The sequence below is a fragment of the Lissotriton vulgaris genome, chromosome 4_1, assembly GCF_964263255.1.
Source record: "Lissotriton vulgaris chromosome 4_1, aLisVul1.2, whole genome shotgun sequence".
In the NCBI taxonomy this organism is placed as follows: domain Eukaryota; kingdom Metazoa; phylum Chordata; class Amphibia; order Caudata; family Salamandridae; genus Lissotriton; species Lissotriton vulgaris.
Genome location: NC_141691.1, coordinates 198022263 through 198044275, shown reverse-complemented (window position 1 = coordinate 198044275; position 22013 = coordinate 198022263). Strand labels below are relative to the sequence as shown.

At 43.5% G+C, this 22013-nt stretch overlaps 1 protein-coding gene across 1 annotated transcript in view; it reads right to left on the bottom strand.

The window, feature by feature from the left end:
• Nucleotides 1–22013, bottom strand: part of TENM1 (teneurin transmembrane protein 1) — a 1327579-nt gene that overhangs the window by 574353 nt on the left and 731213 nt on the right. The window contains exon 13 of the mRNA XM_086918499.1: nt 1361–1384. Coding sequence (XP_086774625.1) covers nt 1361–1384 — 24 coding nt within the window. The remainder of the gene's footprint in view (nt 1–1360; nt 1385–22013) is intronic.

Here is a 22013-nt window from a genome sequence, read left to right as displayed (position 1 = left end):
GAAAGCAATTATATAAAACTGTTGAATTATACCATATTTTCAATTTCCACTACAAACATATATTCAAGATAACCACTTATACTTAACTGTAGATGTGCTATACTTAATTCCAAATCTCCTTACCATGACAATATATTGGCAATTGAAATTGTGTAGTGGGTATAAGAGCAGGTCTATATGTAAACTTCAGATACAGATGTCTAGTTCTTCATTTAGCTTGTTTGTTTCCCCAAAATAGTAGGGGATATACGTGTTCATGTATTTGTTCTAAACAGTACCACACATTTTGGTACATTGGCAATTAGCACAGCTCTTTTTTGAGGGTTGTGACCACCTCAAATAAGAATAGTTTTTCATAAAAGAGTATACTACATGTGGTTTATTTGATTATTATTTACTAAAACCAGGATGTGATGGAAATGGCATATATGGGGGATATAAATTATGCATGTTGCTGCACATTACACATGTTACTATTTGTTACACATATTTATAGGCTGAAGCGCAGGAATATAGAACATGTTGCCCACAATCAAATTTTTTTTGATGAGGAGCCCAAGTTTTTGGGTCAGAAGGCTAGATGTTAGAAAGTTTGATTGCAATCACAGAAAAAGCCCTGAAATACTCCAGAGTATGGTACACTGTTCCCTGAGGCAATGCCATGTGTGCTTGAGGTGGTTGAATTGCATTGGGGATTATCATTGTATATCTGGTTGGGGTTTGTGTGGTTGCCGGTTTACAGATAACATCCTTTGCTATCCTTTGTAGTTATTGAATTCATATTTTCTTTAGTCTCATATTTACGATATTATTGAAGCACATTACCTAAAAATAGGCGATTGTCTTACACATGACTCCTACAGTGAGATGGGTGGTAGCTCATTGTGTTTATAAGGCAGGACCATAATCTTTATATCTGTCATTGAATAAAGTATATCATTTATATATTTACCATTTGATTAAAGCAAGTGTGAATATTTTTATCAGTGGGCAACATATACTTTATAGTTACACAAAACTGAAGGTAGGTTGTCTCCCTAGCTTAAAACTTAGATTCACTAAACTGACCCCGACCGGCTCCAGTTTAATCTCAATTACTGAGATTAATATTTTCTGAGGCAGTGTCAATTGTTTTCTTGTCTGTGAGTAGATAATAGAGAGTATTTATACTGAATAGTGGGGCAATTTCCGGTCACAATCTTTCCATCATGCATGATTTTTAATAAATACAGTTTAATTTATGAATGAATAACATTTTTATGTGATACAGCTCTGCGAAAGAACCGCAGCTAGACAATGACTTGTTGAACATAGACAACATTGCAGCTTTGTTTTCATCAATTATGATTTTAAAACATACCTCGGACTGCATCTAGGTAATGAGCTGAAAGGAAACAAAAGAATAGTGAGAAGAACTGTATGTATGTACCTAAAATCACCATTTATTCATTGTCTTCACACGAGTACAGTAAACAAAATTCAGAAAAAGAAGCACTGATAAACTGAGAACCTTTAATTACAAATATTATTGGTTCAATCATGAATTACTATACAATATACAATGCATAGATTTAACATTTAGGATTTAGAAACAGCTATACATTTGACTTGTGATGTATAAATTATATGTCTTTTCTCTTATCAGGTTATCTGAAATAACGCATTCTTACAATCAGGATTGTTACACTTATGCAGTACAATTATCATTTGTTATCAAAATCTTACGAAATGTTATGTTTATTTTCGAGGCTATATAAATATTCACATTTACTACCTCTATCTATTTTTATTTTATCCACATTGAAAATAAGATGAGGTTGATCAGATTTTCCAAACAATATTGCTGATTAGGCACCTAACTTGGCTATAAAATAAACATTTTGTTAGGTTAGTCGAGACTTTTATCATAAAAAGTACTGCCTAGCAGATTTATTGTAGGATTTAACTTTATTTGGAACCTGAACAAATATGTTAAGACTAAAAAACTCTCTCCAAAAGGTATTTAAGTGAGGGCATATCACTCTATATAGTACCAATCAATCAATATTAAGAAAGAGACAAACGCTGACACAAAACTGCATGTGGCACATTTACAAAACGTTTTGTGAGCTGTTGTGTATTATTGTATATCAGTTGCAAATTACTCCTGAATTTCAAGTCTAGATCCTTAGGGTGTTATTTATGAGAGCCTTGCGTCAAATTTGCACCACATAACGTGGTACATGCATGACATAAGGCTCTGAATCATATTTATGAAGCCCCACAAAGCCACCGTACATTTAGAAAGAGGAAAACTGCGCCTCTTAGGACTGTTTCAGCACAGGAAGGGGCCCCCTGCTGTACAAAAACAATCCTGCATGCAATGAAGGCTGTCAAAACGACACCAGAGCGGGAGACACAACGGGAATGCCCCGCATTACATAAATACGGTGCATTCCTGCCTTTTCACATTGGTGTAGGACAGCGCAGCAGGGTGACTTGCTGTCATGTCCTATGCCGAAATCTCATAAATGAGGGCTTTAGTATTTTTCATGAGTAGTTGTGTCTTACTCCTAACTTAACTGTGACGTGCTCATGTAGATCCAGGACTAAGACCTGCTTATTCGCAGACCTTATTCAGCATGTGTCTTTTCATAACATATACAAGTCCTAGTCACTGAAATTCACACGTAAGTCACACCTAAGTCTGAAATAAGCTTATACTACTTGCAGATTATGCTTTTTTGAATCATACCTGGGAAATTCAGAAATATTTGACACACTTAAGACACAATTACTGACCGAAAATATGTGTGTTAATCAGGCCTTAACTGTTTCCTTAAAATTAGCAAATGATCTATTTTGCAAATGCAATGTGTACTCTGAATGTTTGCACATAACCATATAGAGTGTACTCTAGAAAGAAAAATCGTTTTATAATAGCATCATTAACAGAAGGGGGAAGACATATGTATTTGCTAAAACATTTAATTTCTTGATGCAGTTCCATCCAATACTGCACTGTATAACTTTGTTGCCTGAATATGGACCCTTTGGTCACTTTACCACTGCACACACCCACATTCAATCTGCACTTCATCAGTCATTAGCATCACCTTGAGACGTAGGTTCATGCCTAACCCCCTTCACAGGTACACATACCCGCATCTTCTATCTACACCTCACCAATCATAGGCATCACCTTGGGACATAGGTGCATACCATACCCTCTGCACACACCCACACTGTCCGACTACACCTCACCAGTCATCAGCATCGCCTTTGGATGTAGTTGCATGCCTAACCCCCATCACTGGTGCACACACTCACACTGTCCATCTACACCTCACCAGTCATCAGCATCGCCTTTGGATGTAGTTGCATGCCTAACCCCCCTCACCACTGCACACACCCACACTGTCCGTCTACACCTCACCAGTCATCAGCATCGTCTTTGGATGAAGTTGCATGCCTAACCCACATCACTGCTGCAGACACTCACACTGTCCATCTGCACCTCAACGGTTATCAGCATCACCTTGGGATGTAGGTGCATACCATCCCCCATCACTTCTGCACACACTCACACTGTTCATCTACACCTCACAGTCATTATCATCGCCTTCCGATGTAGGCGCATCCCTAATCCCCTTCACTGCTGCACTCAGCCACTTTGTCCACCTACACATCACCAGTCATTAGTATCGCCTTTAGATCTAGTTTCATGCCTAACCCCCAGCACCGCTTCACACACCCACTCTGTCCATCTACACCTCACCAGTCATTAGCATTGTCATTGGATGTAGTTGCATACCTAACCTCCATCACCGCTGCACACACCCACACTGTCCAGCTACACCGCATCAGTCATTAGCATCACCTTGGGATGTAGGTGCATACTATCCCCCATCACTTCTGCCCACACTCACACTGTTCATCTACACCTCATGGTTGTTATCATCGCCTTCTGATGTAGTTGCAGCCCTAATCCCCTTCACCCAAGCACTCAGCCACATTATCCACCTACACCTCACCAGTTGTTAGCATCGCCTTTGGATCTAGTTGCATGCCTAACCCCCAGCACCGCTGCACACACCCACACTTTCCATCGACACATCACTAGTCATTATCATCACCTTTGGATGTAGTCGCATACCTAACCCCCATCACCGCTGCACGCACTCAGGCTGTCCATCTACATCTCACCAGTCATTAGCATTGCCTTTGGATACAGTTGCATGCTAACCACCATCACTATTTCACACATACACACTCTCCATATACACCTTACCAGTCATTAGCATTACCTTGAGATGTAGGCGCATGCCTAACCCCATCACCGCTGCACACACCCACACTATCCATGTACACCGTACCAATCATTAGCATCGCCTTTGGATGTAGGCACATGCCTAACCCCCTTCGCCGCCACACACCCACACTTTCCATCTACATCTCACCAGTCATTAGCATTGCCTTTGGATGTAGTCGCATGCCTAACCCCCATCACTGCTTCGCACATACACACTCTCCATGTACACCTTACCAGTCATTAGCATCACCTTGAGATGTAGGCGCATGCCTAACCCCATCACCGCTGCACACACCCACACTATCCATGTACACCGTACCAGTCATTAGCATCGCCTTTGGATGTGGTTGCATGCCTAACCCCTTTCACTGCTGCACACAGCCCCATTGTCCACCTACACCTTACCAATCATTAGCATCGCCTTTGGATGTAGGCACATGCCTAACCCCCTTCGCCGCCACCCACCCACACTTTCCATCTACATCTCACCAGTCATTAGCATTGCCTTTGGATGTAGTCGCATGCCTAACCCTCATCACTACTTCACACATACACACTCTCCATATACACCTTACCAGTCATTAGCAGCACCTTGAGCTATAGGTGCATACCTAGCCCCCTTCACCGCCCACACACCCATTTTTAATCTACATTACATGCCTTAACAGGTGCACCAAGCCAAACCAATTATGAAGAATTTGTCTTTGTTTTTAAATTAGACTAATCATCACTGAAAGGCAAATACAATTGAATGCATAAGTAAGTGATGTCTATCTCTACTTACACACGTTCACGCTGATTGAACATTAAATATATCTCTCACAATGCGCTTTCCCTCTGGAAGAGTTATTCTACATATGTTCTGCAGTCACAAGTTGACACCTGTGCTGGGGCGCCACAGGATGATGACAATCTGCTTGGCAAGTGCAGTTTAAAATAGCGATGCTAATTACAGCTGATTGGCATATGTAGAGTAGTGGCTTACTTTTTAATGAGCAAAGTTGTTTTCCTCGTCGGTAGAGTCCTTTCAAAGCACTCATCCTCATGTACATATCAGTACATGCCGTCATAGCCTGCCATGCCTTTTACTTTCTGTTACCAGGGATGTCCAGTGCTGTGCTTTCTACAGTCACTTCTCTTTTGTAACATATGCTTAACACCATCAGTGCTGCAGCAATTCATCCCGGATGCTGCACTTTCTTGAATCCCATTGTTCATGACGAGCTGAGCTCGTCATGAGCATCGAAGGGTTTAATTCCTCAAGATGACATTCATTAACCAATTACCACCAGAACCCAAACATGCAGTAAGTCCTGCTCTATACTCTTGGTTTGATTTACAGAGTTTTGGGTAGTTAAACCTTTCTACATGCACATGTGTGATTTGCCCATGCATTAGGTATGAGTGAGATAGACATGCATTTCCAGATGCAGGATGTGCTTTCTGATGGATATAACCTTTGTTCTTCAAAAAAACTCTTTTTACATGAGCGTGAATTTGAGGCATGCTGCTGTTTGGTGCTTACATGTTCACTAGTGCCTGCAGTCTGAATGCTGTGCATGCTTTCACTTAGGAAATAGTCTAGAGTCAGTCGGAGCTGGCCAGGGTCTGGGATGTCATCACAGAAGGGAGCACTGTTCTGACTGAAAGCTGTGTGTGGCAGTCAATGACCCAGGGTGGAATTTAGCTAATGGCTGGGGTGGAGCTGATCAGCCTGGCCTCCGAAAGAGCCTTCTTTCATGTCATTCCAGGTATAGTTTGATTTTAAAATCCTACCATGGACCACTCTAATGTTAGTTGTGGGAATAATTCAAGATTTTCAATGATTGACCCAAATCAAGAGAGAACGCTTGTGAAAATGTGAGGTCAATTTTTGGGCAATGTTATGACAAGAGTATAGGTAATTCAAGAGGCTCATAGGTTACATGGCATTCAATAAAGGTTCTCCCAAGACGCTAATAAATAAAGCAACAGAATGGGGCTTGGGGTGGACATTTGACAGGGCATAAATGACTCCAGGGCAGTTTGGGCAAGGTGGTAGGTATGGGTGGATGAGATGAGTGTGGAGGCAAAACGAGTAGATGGGAGCTCCAGTATACCAGGACTAAAATATGGCAGTTCAGTTTCAGGGCAGGTCCTCAGCATGGAAGCGGGAGAGGCAAGTGTAGCTCATGTACACAATGGGTGGCCAACTGGACGGCGTCATTGGACCGCAGCATGGCAACATGAGGAAGGTCTGGTGGGACCTCTTCAGCATCAGCACTGAGAAGCTCTAGCGTGGCCTCTCAGGGAAGCTGAGCGTGGCAGAGACAGCATAATTGGTGGGATACTGGCGTTGATGATGAGTTGCCCGGCACAAGTGGTGTGCATTTGGGCTGTGTGGACTTGGGAGATAAACTGCCAACTTGATTATTAGGAGCATGAATTGGAAGAAGGGTAGTTGTCTGAGATGCGGAATGGGAAGCATGGGGGCAAGAAGGGAGTGTGATAAACAGGCAGTTGCTAGTCTACTGCAGGAGCTGGTGCAAGGCATTTCTGTGGAGAAGGTGAGAAGTAAGGCTAAAGACGACAGGCAACTGGCGCGATGGCAAGTTTCTGTGCGGGTGCAGACCTTGAGGCCAGGAAAGAAAGAGACAGCAGCAAGGCTGCCTTTGATGGATTCCACAGGGGAGGAAAGCGGGGGAGGCTACCTGATTATAGTTAGGCACGTCTGGCTACGGAAAGAGACATATGCAAAGGACAAAGGGATTGGGTCTGACAAGGAACAGACTGTGACAAGCCTGGAGATGGATGGACAAAGTAAAAAAAGGGATGGGGGAATGAAGGCAGGGTAGAGTAGATGCGTGGGAATGAGTATAAGGCAACAGGGTTGGAAAATCAAAATGACACCGCTGTGCTAGAGGACAAGGATAAAAAACCAAGTAAGGAATTGAAGGTTAAGAGATTGATGTACTTTTGTAGCCCATTTTATGCGGTCTACTTAGGAGAGAAGTTGCAAAGATGAGGGTAAAGGAGGGGTCCAAAGAAGAGGAGTATAAGATGTTGAGAATCTCAGTCATAATTGAAAACTGGATGGCAGCATTTCTAATTTATGCCAGCGTATATTGTGAAATATTTCCATAGAGACTTGTTGTCTGGTTTAAATACATGGATGTATTTGCGGCCCTCGCCACCATTCCACGCATTGACAGAACAACCACCAGCGGCAGATCCTTCTCCCACCTCACCGCCAAGACATGGAACACCCTCCCTATCCACCTACGACAGACCCAGGACCTGCTGACCTTCAGGAGACTCCTCAAGACCTGGCTGTTTGATCGGTAGCTGCCCCCGACCCACCCCAGCGCCTTGAGACACTCACAGGTGAGTAGCGCGCTTTACAAATGTTTGATTGATTGATGTTGTACAAAAGGTGCACATAATGTTTGGAGGGTAAGCCTGGGTCAGTATGAAGAAGAGTTTCATGCCAAGCTAGTGGAGGATGTGGAAGAAAAGTGGAGAGAGTTGGACAACAATATCTGTCTGCACACGATGGGTCCAGCAAGGCCAGTGTTTGACCAGTGCACTGGCCCTTTCAGGGGCACCCCACCTAAGGAGGTGTGGAGACAGCAGGATGAGGACAGGCAAGGCAAGGGGGAGCATGCCGGGCATTCATCATGGGCATATTTAAGAGCGAGTACTGTAAGTTTAAACATAAGTGCTCCAAATGATCACCCAGTCATGGATTGCATGGGTTATGCTGGAGGAGGATGTTGGGAAGGGTATTCCAGGGTCAGGGCAGCAAAGTGGGCATAGGGGGGGGGCACAGGGATTTGTGGGGAAAGTCTCTTACTTCAATTAAAGTGCACATACTGGAATACTGGCTACAGTGATATTTAAAACAAGAAGGTGCTGCTTTACTGCTTGATTGTTTTCAAACAGGGTTAAGGATAGGATCTACAGGACCCCTCTGCAGGATGTGGGTGGAAAACCTAATGTCTGTTAAGGAGCATCCTGAAGTGGTAAGGAGGAAATTGTGGAAGGAAGTGCGAGAGGGTCAGATGGCCGGCCACTTTGAGGAATGGCCGCTGGAGTCACGCATAGTGTCGCCTATCGCCACAGTTCATAAAAAAGTGATGGGACAGTTCAGACTAATAATGCATCTATGTTGCCACATCATCTATCTTGGCCATAGGGTCAGTCAGTAAATGATTACATTAGAAACAACTTGACTTCTGTGTTGTATGGGACAGTGGATGTGGCAATTGACTTGTGGAACACAGTTAGGACATGTTGTCAGCGCACCCAGATGACTTTCAGTGACCGGGCATTCAGTTTGGGGGAAGTTGGTAAGTGACAAAGCATTGCCGATAAGCTGCTCCATATCTTGTACATCATTAAAGATATTTAGTTACTTTTCACAGTGACTGTTTACGTTTGCTGCAGGACATACTGCAGCTAAATATTACCTGGAGGATTTCTTTTTTGTGGGGCATTCTGGTTTTGTTGACTGCCAGCAGTTGCTGGAAAGTTTTAAAGAGCTCATGAAGGATGTCAGTGTTCCCTTAGTAGAGGACAAGATGCTAGGCCCACCAACAACATTGACCTTTCTGAGGATTGAGACTGATAGGGTGAGGATGGAGGCAAGACTACAGGTTGACAAGTGAAGGTCAATGGTGTCACTGTTTAAGGGGATGATGAGGAACAAAAAATGCAAGTGAGGGAGGTGGTAGTGCTATTGGGACATTTGAATTTTGCATTGTGTGCAGAACTGCGGCTGGACAAATGGCTGAATGGAAAATGAAGCATAACCTTTTTGGAATAATTTCCCTTAGTAATGACACTGACGCTATGGAGATTGATTTTCTAGCAAAATAGTGCTATTCAATGCAGATAACATGGCAAATGTCTACATAGTGAACAGACAGTCTACAAAGGATACACAGGTGTTGAAATTGTTGAGATCTTCTGTGCTGGGAAGCTAAAAATAAAATATTGCCTTGAAGGCACAGCGTATGCTGGGAGTGTATAAGAGCATTGTGGGTCCTTTTCATTGGCAAAGATTCCATGGTTTAGCTTCTAGCACCAATGCAGCACGAACACTGATGCTGGCAGAGCTGTGGTTGATAGGAGACAGGATGGTGCAGTTGGTAGTGAACTCTTCAGCACAGTCAACAAGAAAGGCATACAGGCAGGCATGTAGGGAGTATTTTTACCAGGCCAGGAGGAGACACAGAGGCTTGGATGTGATTAACTTTCTGATGGACATGATTTGGAGAGGTTGTTTGATGCTGACATCTGCAGGAAAAATGACAGGTATTGCCTTCATGGCTAAGTTGCTGTGACAGGTGAACTGGTAAGAGGATCTTCGAAGGATAGGCATGTGAGCGAGGCCATGGAGGATGGAAGAGGAGGCTGTTGGTGTGGACAGAAATGTGGGGAGTGTTGGGGATACCTGGGGTGATTTGTCATAACAAACATGAGGAGGTGCTATTTTCAGCATTGATGTTGATCATGTTTTTTGGTGCCTTACAGGTATCAGAATTGTTGCGGTGGCTGATGGAGGGGAGAGGTTGAATGTAGTGAAGGGGAGAGGTTGAATGTAGTGAAGTTGAAATGACTGGCACATCAATGGTAATTTCCTTAACCGCTTCCATGCTCATGACGGAACCGCTCCATCACGAGCCTCGGTTGAGCTGTGCTCATGATGGAGCGGTTCCGTCATGGCCCGCTCGGCAAGCCTGCACGGCGCTGATTTCGCGCCTGCGCGGCGCATTCTATTGAGCGGGCAGGGCCATGACGGAACCACTCCGTCATGAGCAGAGCTCAACCGAGGCTCGTGACGGAGCGGTTCCCGCACGAGCATGTGAGCGCCGCTTGGCCCCCCTCCCACCTAGCGCTGGGTGGAATTGCTGCCGCAGCGAAGGGGTTAAAAAGGTCCAAGATGGATCAAAGGGCAAAAGGGCCGGCGGTCACGTTGGGGAGTTTCTTGGAGCATCTGTCATGTGTCCCACTTAGGCCTAGAAGGAAACATTGCCATTTTACATGAACACAGGGCTTTTCCTAAAGTTGCCTTCACTTGTCACATCAACCTTTCACACACATTTGCATTCATGACACTTTGGTTTAGTTTATTAGTAACACCGAACTTTGCAAGAACTCTATCGTATTGCCTTGGCACTCTGTACAAGGCATATGCATACATTGTGAAAATGTGTTTGTTATTTTCGTCCATATTTTGACAACGGTATCTGTAGCACACAAAACAATGGCAGCCCAATCACAATCTCAGCTCAAAGCAAGAATACCTTTTTCTATAAATAAACATCAGTTTCTGGGTATAATCAGAGGAGACACTTCTTCTGACATTGAGCGGTATCTACGGTCTGATGCTTTTGCCCAGCAGGGATGTCCAGCTCAGGACCAAGACGGGGTCCTACATTCTTTTTTTTAAAACAATTATTCAATCCATCATTACAATCAGTAATCATTGAATAGCATTATTTGAACAACATTCGGGATGCAAGGTGCAATATGGTGTATGCTTGGTAGACATCTCTGTTGTAACACATGACTCTTTCTGTACCATTCATCTGTGGTTCCTTTACTTTTGTCCTTGCTACTTTGTTAGGTCCTATATTTCCCCCACGCAGTCTATATTCTTTCCCATTTCTTGGTACCGCCTCTACTCTCATATTCCACCTTTTCTGTAAGTTGGCACCAGTCCATGTCATGGTTCTAACTGGTAAGCCTCTGCGCCTCCTGAGCCTCCGACAGTCTCGCAATATTACGCTTCGCCACCTCTGAGGCCAGGATGAGCCAAATTTTTGTGTGTGTGCGCCAAGTGGACTCCCCTGTGACTCCCAATAGGTGCCATCTCTCATCGAGCTGAATGCAGATGCCTAGCACCCCTGACAGCACCCCAGCCACTTCTGACCATTAGCGTTTAATTTTGGGACCATCCCAGATAATGTGGAAGAAGGTGCCGACCATCCCACACCCTCTAACACAATGGTCTGTGTTTGATCTCCCTATTTTGTAGTGAAGTGTTCTGGAGGTGTACGACCTGTGTAGGTCTTTGAGCTGGTGTAGTCTGAATCTTGCCCGTGTAGCCACCATTCAAAGTCACTGGATTGTTTCCTGCTAGTCATCATCTTTGAGTGAACCTAAGACTGATTCCCTGGCCTCTCTCAATTGACCGAAGGGGTCAGAAAGGTTGTTATTTATCTGACGATATGTGAGGGAGACAACTTTATCCAGCATGGGGTCAAGTAGGAGTCAGTCTTTTAGAGGGGAATATTCAGTCAGAAGTCCCCCTTTGGTACATGGTGTCTCAGGGCGTTTCTCAACTGCAGGTAGAGGAACTGTTCACCGCTGGCCATTTGATATTTAGTCTGGAGCTCTGTAAAGGTAAGCATAGTCCCCTTTCTCCATACGTCCCCTAGTGTGTCTATGCCAATTAGGTGCCATCCACGGAATCCCTGTAAGCACCCCACATCGCCCAGTAAGTCGCTTTCCCAGGGTGTCGTCTGTTGGGTCCGTCTGGACTGCCATCCCTGCAGTTTTGTGCCCATATGCCATGCCAAAACCACTGCTTGTTTAAGTGTGGGTAGAGACCCTTCCCTGTTGTTGCTACGATAAAGGACTGCTAGATGCCCCCCTTTTCCCATAGTGGATTGATCTACTCGGTATGCCGGTTCAGAGTGTGGTGCAAAGGCGAATCCATTGACGTTAACAAGTTGGGCCGCTAGCTAGTAGTTTCAGACATCTGGGACCACTAGTCCCCCCACATAGACTCTGCGCTGAAGTTTGCACAGTGCTATGCGTGGTTTATCTGCCTCCCACAGGAGGTTTTTCTGCCCCCCCCCCTTTATGGTACTGAAGAAGGTGGGCAGAATCTTGCATGGTGTGTTCTGTAGGGTGTAGAGCAGGTGCAGGAGGGCCATCCTTTTAAATAGCACTGCTCTACCTACAAGAGAAACCGTCAGTCATCGCCAGTGTGCCACGTCCTCATGTAGTATTGTCATTTTGAGGGTTTATGTTTAGGCATAGGAATTCCTCTGCTGATCCCATAATCCATATGCCCAGGTATTTAAACTTGTTCTGTTGTACCATGGCCCGCAGTCGGATGGGAGCGGTGGGAGTTCCCATGATAGGGTGTAAATTAAGGACTCATCCCAATTTATCTGGTATGCAGAATATGAGCCAAAGAGTCAGATTATATTGATGAGCTTGCGGAATATGTTTCTTGGTCTGGATGCATATAGTAGTACATTGTTGGCATATAACGAAATACGCTCTTCCCATCCCATGAAACATCTATACCCCATAGCATGGGATTCCCTCAGAGCTATGCTGCGAGTAGTTCAAGCGCCATCACAAAAATGATTGGGGAGAGTGTTCACCCTTGTCGTGTGCCACTGTGCAGCGGGAAAGACCTCGACACCACTCTGTTCACCTGCACTCAGGATCTTGGGTCACAATACAATAGGCAGGCCCACGCACAAAAGTTCGGCCCAAAACCTAGCCGAGCCAAGACCGCCGGCAGATAGCATCATTCAATACTATCAAACGCCATGCAGGCATATAGCAAAAGTAGTGCAGTTGGTTCAGCTGGATTTGCTGCCATGGCATGCATTACCCCATATAGGTGCCCAAGGTTCAACCTAGTGCTTCTTAGCGGTATGAACCCCGATTGGTCTGGATGGATTATGGTGGAGACAAGGGGGGAGTCGGGGTCAGCCGGTTCGACAGTACCTTTGCAAGGACCTTGGTCTCAAAGTTAAGTTGGGAAATGGGCCGGTAGGAACTGCATAGCTCCAGGTGTTTACCTTTTTTTGGAATGACCACGATAGTGGCTGATCTCAGATCATCAGGTAGGCGCCCTTGCTGCAGTGTGAGCTGGAACATATCCAGCATCGACTGGGCCACCACAGTTGCCACGCATTTGAAGAGTTCTGCAGGTAGTCCGTTGGGACAAGCAGCTTTCCCAGACAGTAGGTCCCTGATGGCCCCTTCCACTGCCCCTTTACCAGGTCATGGTCAATGGATTCTCTATCTTCCTCTGAGAGGGTTGGCAGGGAGATATTTCTAAGCAAGTCCTTACTGTCCTCCTCTGTCCTGGTCGTTGCTGGTTGGTACCCTGACTCCTAGTATGATGCAAAGGCCTCGGCTATGCCTGCTCCAGTCTTTTGGGTTGTTATTTGTCTCTTAGAATTTCTGCTACCCGGTTTCTTTCTCTTTCCCTTTTCACCAGTCATGCAATAAGTTTGTTGGCCTTATCCCCTACGTCATACAGTCGTCTTTGTATGGCTAAAATGTGTTGGAAACAATGGGGTCTTTGGGAGCATGGGTTACAGATGGCATCATGGCATGGGAAAGGGGGCAATGTGGTGGAAGGAATTGTTGTCACTGTTGAATAGGATTTGAGGAAGCACATGCGATATCATGTGATAGCCATTCACGTAGCTGAAAATGATTTAGGACTGGAAAAAAGTTTGGCGTTTCTAGAAATGATGAAGGCAGAACTTTGGGAAATTAAGCATCTTTGGGCTGGTACATTTGTTATGTGGGCAGAGCTGATGCCTAGGGAGTGTGCAGGAGTGAGGGTTGCCCATGAGCCATAGATAAAGCAAGGATAAAATTGAACAGGGATTTGAGAATGTTTTGCAGGGAAGAAAGGGTAGATCACATCGTGCATCCGGAATTGTGGTTTGAGGTGGAGTATTTTTTCAGAAGTGATGGGGTCCATTTATCGATGAGGGGAGTGGACCTTTATTTGTTGCAGTTGTGTGGGGCTCAGGCACAAGCATTAGGAATCAAGCTATATATAAGTATTTAAGAACAGAGCTTGTGAGAAGAAGCAGGGGGGCAGAAAAACTTTGGAGGAGTTTTTCTGGTAGGCGTTTTGCCCATAGGTTTTTAGCAGTTGAATCTGTTGTATTGCTGTTGGGATGAGTGAAGCAATTTGTAGAGGTGGGGTGGTGTAAGTGTATACCTGCAGAAGGCAAGACATTAATGTTTATAATTGGATGAAATAAGGTTGGGGCAGGCTGTAGACTATAGATATGGTGACAGGTAGTCAGATGGAAGGGGGTTGTGAGAAAGGGGGTCAGTTAGGGGTGAAGGTTAGGAAATGTTAGTTGAGCATTTATGTATAGTGACGTTGTTAGTTGCGTAAGGCAAATTGCCTAGGAATGGTTACGTTGTTGTTTTGCATCTGCTTCATTAAAACAACCTTTTCCACACTACAAGTGGTTGTGTGTGTGCTGTGCCCTCTCGCCCAATGAGTGAGTTCATGGATGAGAATGACTGACTGCACTCTCAGAGCGATAGAACTACCTAGCTACATGATAGTGTCAGTTTCAGTAATACCCATAGAAGAAAACACTTTATTTTAGAGATGTTGAGCTGCATTCAGTGTCAAGAGTAACCATCAGCGTAGAGTCCCCCATCGTCCTTATGAATACAAAATAGAATTATTTTCTGTTACTGTTGACGATCATCAGTAGAACCTCTGTATTTGTGAATTGTTACAGATCTCTTGATAGCGGACATAAATAATTCTATTCATCCAAGTGGTAAATTTAAACTCAGACTGGGTTGGAAAAAATTGCTGTTGTTTCTGAATTAAACTAAACTTGTTAAATTCAAGTATTCTGCTCTTAGTCAGAGATCAGAGGAATTATATTATGTTTAAAGGTTCTTAAAGCTCTGTCTGATTTAGATCTTTGAATAAATGTTAGAAATAAAATAACCAATAGGTTGTCATGATTCAGTGAGGACGCTGGCAGGCCAGGATTTACTGAAAGCCTTCAGTTAACACTGTAGAAGGTTTGCGATTCTACAAAAAAATGGCACCTCTTATTTATTCATTTGTTAGTACTGCATTATAGTATTTGTATACCACCCACTACCCCTGTGTGGTGTGCTGGAGCACTTGTCCATGTGGGTAATACACTACATTGTGTGGGTGTGTGTTTGGAAGACTCTTTGTTGTCTTTGCTGTGAGCTTACATGAGTTTTATATCGAGTTTGTGCTTGATACCCACCCAGAAGTACCCTATGTCTCAGAGCTAATTGCCTGTTCCTTTCATCTGGGTGAAATTCCCCAGATGTGAAAACAAGCAATAGTGTGACTATTGCAGAGAAAACCTTTAATAGACTAGTTGGTGCGAGAAATTTGCACCCCATTTCGTTACTACCATTCTTTGTAAAAATCTCAGAGAAAGTAACCAACAAGCAAATAGTTAATCATATTAACCTGAATGACTTGCTTCACCCCTCAAAATCTGGTTTTAGAGCCGCCCACTCCACAGAGTCAGCACTACTTCTTGTTACGGAAACTCTAGAAAATGTGCGGATGCAGGGCTGACCGTTGCGCTGATCCTGTTGGATCTCGGCGTGGCATTTGGCACCGTATCTCAAGGTCTTCTCCATAAAAGATTATGTAAATGCGGGGTCAGCGGCTCAGCTCTACGTTGGATGACGTCCTTTCTCTCATCACAGTGCTTTCAAGTAGTACAGCACCCACATACATCCAAGAGCATTCCCCTGCTGCAGGGGGTGCCACATAGCTCAATTCTGAGGCCCACATTGTTTAATCTCTATATGTGCACACTTTTAGAGTAAGTGGAAGGACACAACATGACTGTTGTATCATACGCTGATGATACACAACTGATTGTAACTTTAGCTCAGAATCCAGAACGGACAGCTCACCAATTCTCTCTATGTCTAGAGGAGCTAGCAGCATGGAAGTCCAACCATTACTTGAAACTCAATGGTAGCCAATCGGAGGTGCTGATAGTCGGAAAGGCCCCCTCAATGGAGACTTCAGCATGGTGGCCTGAGATGTTACGACAAATATTTTCCCCGAAAGCAGAAGTAAAGAACCTTGGGGTCTGGGTTAAGTCAAAACTAACGTTTGAAAGCCAAATCCGGAAGGTGGCGGGGAAATGTTTCGGGACTCTTAAAGTCCTAAGAAAACTTCTTAACCTTTTACCCATCACTGCAAGGAAGACAATTCTACATGCCTTGGTCACCTCCCAGATGGACTATGGGAACATTCTCTATCAGGTAGCATCTAAAAAAGGACTCACCAAGCTCCAGTCGACACAGAATGCGGCAGCTCGCTTACTGTTGAACCTCCCAAAAAGAGCAACAGCTGCGAGGGCCCTGGCAACCCTGCACTAGCTGCCTGTGGAGATGAGGATCACGTTTAAGGCCATGTGCTATGGCCACAAAATTCTGTGTAAAAAAGTTCCTTGCTATCTCCAGTCTATGATAACAACTTACACACCGGAAGAGAATCTAAGATCTAAAAGAAGGGCATTGGTTACCGTGCCAATAATACAGAAAGCGAGGATGGGAGCACTCTCCTTCGGATACCTAGTAGCCAAAGTCTGTAATACACTGCCTGTTAATCTAAGAATTGAACCTTGGGAACATATTTTTTGCAAGAGATTAAAGACATGGCTGTTTCCACCTTCAACTAGTATCGTGCTGCTGCTTACCTCCGGATACTCATCAGTAGCTTCTGCCAACCTTACTGAGAGTCTGCTCTAGCACGGGGACACATCAAAGGTGTAACCAGGCGCTTTACAAATGGATAAATAAATACATAAATATGATGCAGTGTTTACCGGTGTTGTAGATGAGGTATTGTGAGAGATAGATGTACATTTCTATGATATGTTTATGCTGGCAGCACTGATTACCTCTATTGGTCTGATAGCTTATCTTTTATGCTCTAGATCTGAATTTCTCTGCTTTATGTGGCAGGATGCCATCCGCTCTGAAATCTTATGGATCTGCAAGAGGTGACAGGTCTCAATAAGGAGTGAGGAGGGATTAGAGATCTGCCTGGATAGACTCTGTTACAAACCCCGCTCATATATTTGTCACTTTTAGTGACAATTGGAAAGATTTGCCGGGAAGAAAAGTGTTAATATTAATATTATCTTTTTTATCATTATAAGATGTCAGAGTATGTGTCTATTTTGGGCCAGTAGAGTTGAAAATGTAAGAGTCCTCTGTTGTTCTGCTCTTTGAGGCAGCTGTCTTAGCTCTCTGCAGGCCTGTCAGGTTAGTATTGAGTGGTCTGTTCAGTGAATTTTATTCGCTAACAAAATACTTTTAGTAATAATATGCAAAGTTTATGTTTAACTAACACATATGCTAAATGCAAAATGTGTAGTACGTAATCATACTTACATGTAATAGGCCTGCAAATAAATAAAAGTGCTGATGTAAGTTAGTCAACTGTCGATGCCATGTTAACTGAAAACTAATGCATTAACAATGAAAGGCCTGTTTTCACATTGAATAGTTGTTTGCAAACAATGATTTGCTCTTTGTTTCAACTTTATTTTTCCAGATGCCTTCTGTTAACTAGTAAATAGATACGTGTTTTGTATTAGACAACTTATTGAGAGTTCTCACCACGAGAAAAAGCGAATAGAAATGTGATTCATGGGAAGAACTGTCTGGACCTTAAAATGTCAGCAATGTAACTTTTCAAGGTTTAATGTCTGAAAGTCTATTGTGCCTGTAAGGGAACATGAGGAGTTTGCCTATTCCCAGGAGTTTTCTGAAATCCTATTGGAGGATGAAGACAATTGAAGAAATTATTTTGCAACATATAATATTGAGTGTTTATAGTAGGGTATGTTACTAGAGTAGCAGCTAGATTCCATGATTCCATCCCGACTCTCTGACTGGAGACTCGCTTTTGAGTTTCTGATGCCTTTCTTCATGTGAGGTTGCCTTACTTAGATTTTGCTGAATTGTCCGCTGATAACTTGAGCTGTGAACACTTTCCAGCTTATTATGCCAAGGTGTAATGCTTGTGCATTGATTCGGTCTGAACTGCCACCTTTCTCTCTCGTTATTCCAGCCTAATTCAGATTAGGGAATTTTCCTTGCATTTGATCATATTAACTGGGATTCTTACAAACAGTTTGTTCTATTCCATAATCAAATATCGAATAATGGATAATATTAACTTTTAATGCTGACATTTAAAGATTAATATCTAATTCATAAAAAGATGAAAGACTAAAAGAATTGAAAACAAACACTTTGACTCACACTAATTATCCTCTTTGACTGAGCTAAAAGTATTTAATTATTTATTGCTTTGTAGATGATTGCTCCTTACTTCTGCCTGTCAATGAACACAGGTCCATATGACCAGTGGCGGGGGTTACTAAATGATTACGCCAGAAGAGTGAGATATAGGAAACCCAGCTACCCTACTGGTATAATCTATTTATGTACCATACAGAAGTCAGCCAGGTTCCATAAGTCATTTCAGTAAGATATACATTGATAACATGATGCAATATAATGACATGAATTACATATGAAACTAATACTGGGATGTCACCATGATCCAAACTGAATAATTATCTGCTCTCCATCTTGTGGTTAGAGGTAGGAGGTATGGTAGACATTGTTTGCCTACTATGTCTGTGACGTTAGGGAGAGGCTATTGTCAGAGTCCCTCGTGTCATTAGGCAGGTTGTGTGTCTTAAGGTGCAGAGTGGCAGTGAGTGCTTCTAGTGTTAATTGGAGAGGTGTAGTTAATATATTCCATCCATATTTGTATGTCATTGTGAAGTTTCTCAAATAATTCTCTGAGATGATAGCAGAACCTGACTTGTATTTCCAAAATAAGACATGTATCAGTAGCAGAGAATGTTAGATGGATAAGATATCAATGCAGGAGTCGACTGCCAACGCAGTCGTGAAATCCCAACCTGGAGTCTGAAGTATTTAATTCATGAATAGTTCCTAGCTACTTATCATAGTGATTGCTTTACACCCAAATCTTATGTGTACAGTAATTCACATGCACTGCTTGATGCTTTACCCTTGTCCCTATGTATCTCATTGATTATTATTATTATTATTATTAGTGAGTTTTGTATAGCGCCGGGTTACCATTAGGCATCCCAGCGCTCATTGATTACACTTCAAATGAACACAAGTTGAGGCACTATACTTGTGTACAATACATAATTGATGTCAATTCTGGTTATGCATATTTCTCCATGATATCAAGGTGATATTAAAGAACTTGGTTTGATTTATCCTTGGATAGCCTAGACAGTAAGAACAACTCTCTTGTAAGTTTATACAGCATTCATTGATGTTTTATTAGAAGAGAAGAGGAAGTGCAGAATGTACATTTGTACCCAGGTGCACATGTCTTGCATATAAATATGAGCCATGAGTGTTGGTTGGGTGTATATTCACTTGGTGAAGAAGGCACTGCTTCAAACACTTCTAAGCAGAAAGTGAAAAGCAAAGAAGTTAGACACAAACATTCACAAAAAGATTTGTGAATCAGGTTCAATATCTTTAACAGCATAGGGCAACCATGAAATGTATTTCAGGGTCTTTTTAATCTCTTAAACATTTATTTTATTTTATTCCTTTTACAATGCAATATAGAGATCACAACAGTATGTCAACCTAATTATTTTTATATTATTCTATTTCTGCATTTGTGAAGAGCACACCTAACCTCAAAAAGTAACTTTGCACATATAAGTGGTACACTCATTTACAACTGGAAGGATTCAATATTGAAATAGGAAAATAATGTTGGTGTGAGGTTAGTTGCTTAGGGTGGTAGAGAGCACACTGGACTAGATTCATAAGTAATCATTCACCCATCTACAAAGAGCAGCGTGCTAGGCGCAGATGTGTGACTCAACTTATTGAAATGTGTTGGAGGTAGCAGAGCTGCCAGGATAAAATGTCGCTCACTGGCAGGTTCGAATTGGCCTATAGGGCAATCTGGCATTGCCAGAAGGACTGATCTGACCGGTCAGTGGGTGTGTCAGTTTTTTTACTTCATGTGGACCTGTCTTATCCGGTGGGCTGGTTTTTACTCTTGATTTACCTAATTTTAATTACCACCAGCATTGCCTGCAAAATGCATGCAGTCTCCTATACCTTCCAACACACATCTTCAGTATATGCAGCATGTCTTTACACCTTCAAAAATGCCCCATTCGTAAACATGGGCCAGTTTTTTAGGTAATCATTAGCCATCTGATTTAGCAATGGAGGCTTTTTTTTATTTTTCCCGCTAGGCCTATTTTCTGTCAACACTGCTCACATAAGCTCGCTATAAAACATACATTTAGTGCGCTGTTTTACTGTTTTAGTTCCTTCATATGTATATAGTGTGCAGTTTCAGTCCATCACATTATATTACCCTGTTAGAAGGTCTATATGTGTGGAGATTCTATGTTCTTTAATGGAACATCCATCTTTGGTTGCTAGGTGAGTGTCAGACGTTACTGGCTTCTCATCTGAGCAGGCACCACGTGGCTGAGGGTCTATGCACTCTTATCGCTGTTAAATAAACTCCATTCTTTCACTGCCTTCGACTTCAAACGGTCATTATTTAGCCTGCCCCAACACTACATTATGGCTGTACCTAGTACCCATGCAGTAATGTGTCCCCTCGGTGCATTGTAGATTCCCCTACACTTTGTCTTGTCTGGTGAATAGAAAGGTTGGGGAGAGCACATATCAGGAACATACACATTGCACCTGCCCCTTGCTCGTAACATATATAAGACACATGAATAATGAGTGCAAATGCACTTTACGTATGAGGTCATGCCCAGCACGCACTTATTTTCATTCTCTTGGCACCCATGGGTTGGCAGTCACTCTAGCCTGCCGCCATTGGTACTAGGAGATGTTTTGGTTTTTTGGGAGAAGGTCCTTGAGCAGGTTTTGAGTGATGAGAGCAACCCTATGATAGATGTACCTCCCAGTGTCAGGTGATGCAAAGGCCAATGTGAATAATCCACAATTCTTTTCAGAATCCTCCAATTTCCTCTGAATGGTGCGGTCCATGTTACATCTTATGTATGTGCAGGCATGTCAGACGTTTTTCGGCTGCCTCTCTTACGAGGAGGAGCGCTTAGTTTTGAAGGTAGGTACTCGAAGGAAAGAAAAAAAAATATTAGCTTCTCGGAGTAGCTGAACCATGTTACCTGCATCAGGAATGAGCATGACAGGTCTTCTGTTTTATTATTTAAATAAAAGTTGTAGTAGGACAGCGAGGGCACAGTGTGCGGGAAAAAGGATAAAGAGCATGGCGCGGCCGGTGTCGGCAAGACCGGCGGGGCAGGGGAAGTCAACAGACAACAGAATAGCAGCGAGCACAAGGTAAATGGTTTTATTTATTTTATTTTTCCTATTCCGTTGTTCGTTGACTTTCCGTCCCTCCCCGCCCCACTGCTCTTACTTGCACCGGTTGCGTCTGGTAAAGTTTTCTGACTGCCCCCCTCCCCACTCGCGATGACCCAGTATATGTGGCTACATATATTGTGCATGGCAATTATGCACTTAACCCCTTAGCTGCAGCGGGAATTCCGCCGCAGCGCTAAGGAGGCGTGGGGGCTGAGCGGCGCTCGCATGCTCGTGATGGAGCCGCTCCGTCACGAGCCGCGGTTGAGCTGTGCTTGTGACGGAGCGGTTCCGTCATGGCCCGCCCCGCTCAATGGAACGTCCAGCGCAGGCGTGAAATTCGCGCCGCGCAGGCGTGCCGAGCGGGCCATGACTGAACCGCTCCGTCATGAGCACAGCTCAACCGAGGCTCATGACGGAGCGGCTCCGTCATGAGCATAGAAGGGGTTAACAGGGCTTAGTTTCACTGTTTCTGTCATTCGCCACCATATTTCCAAAGAGAGTAGTGGTAGTTGAAATGATT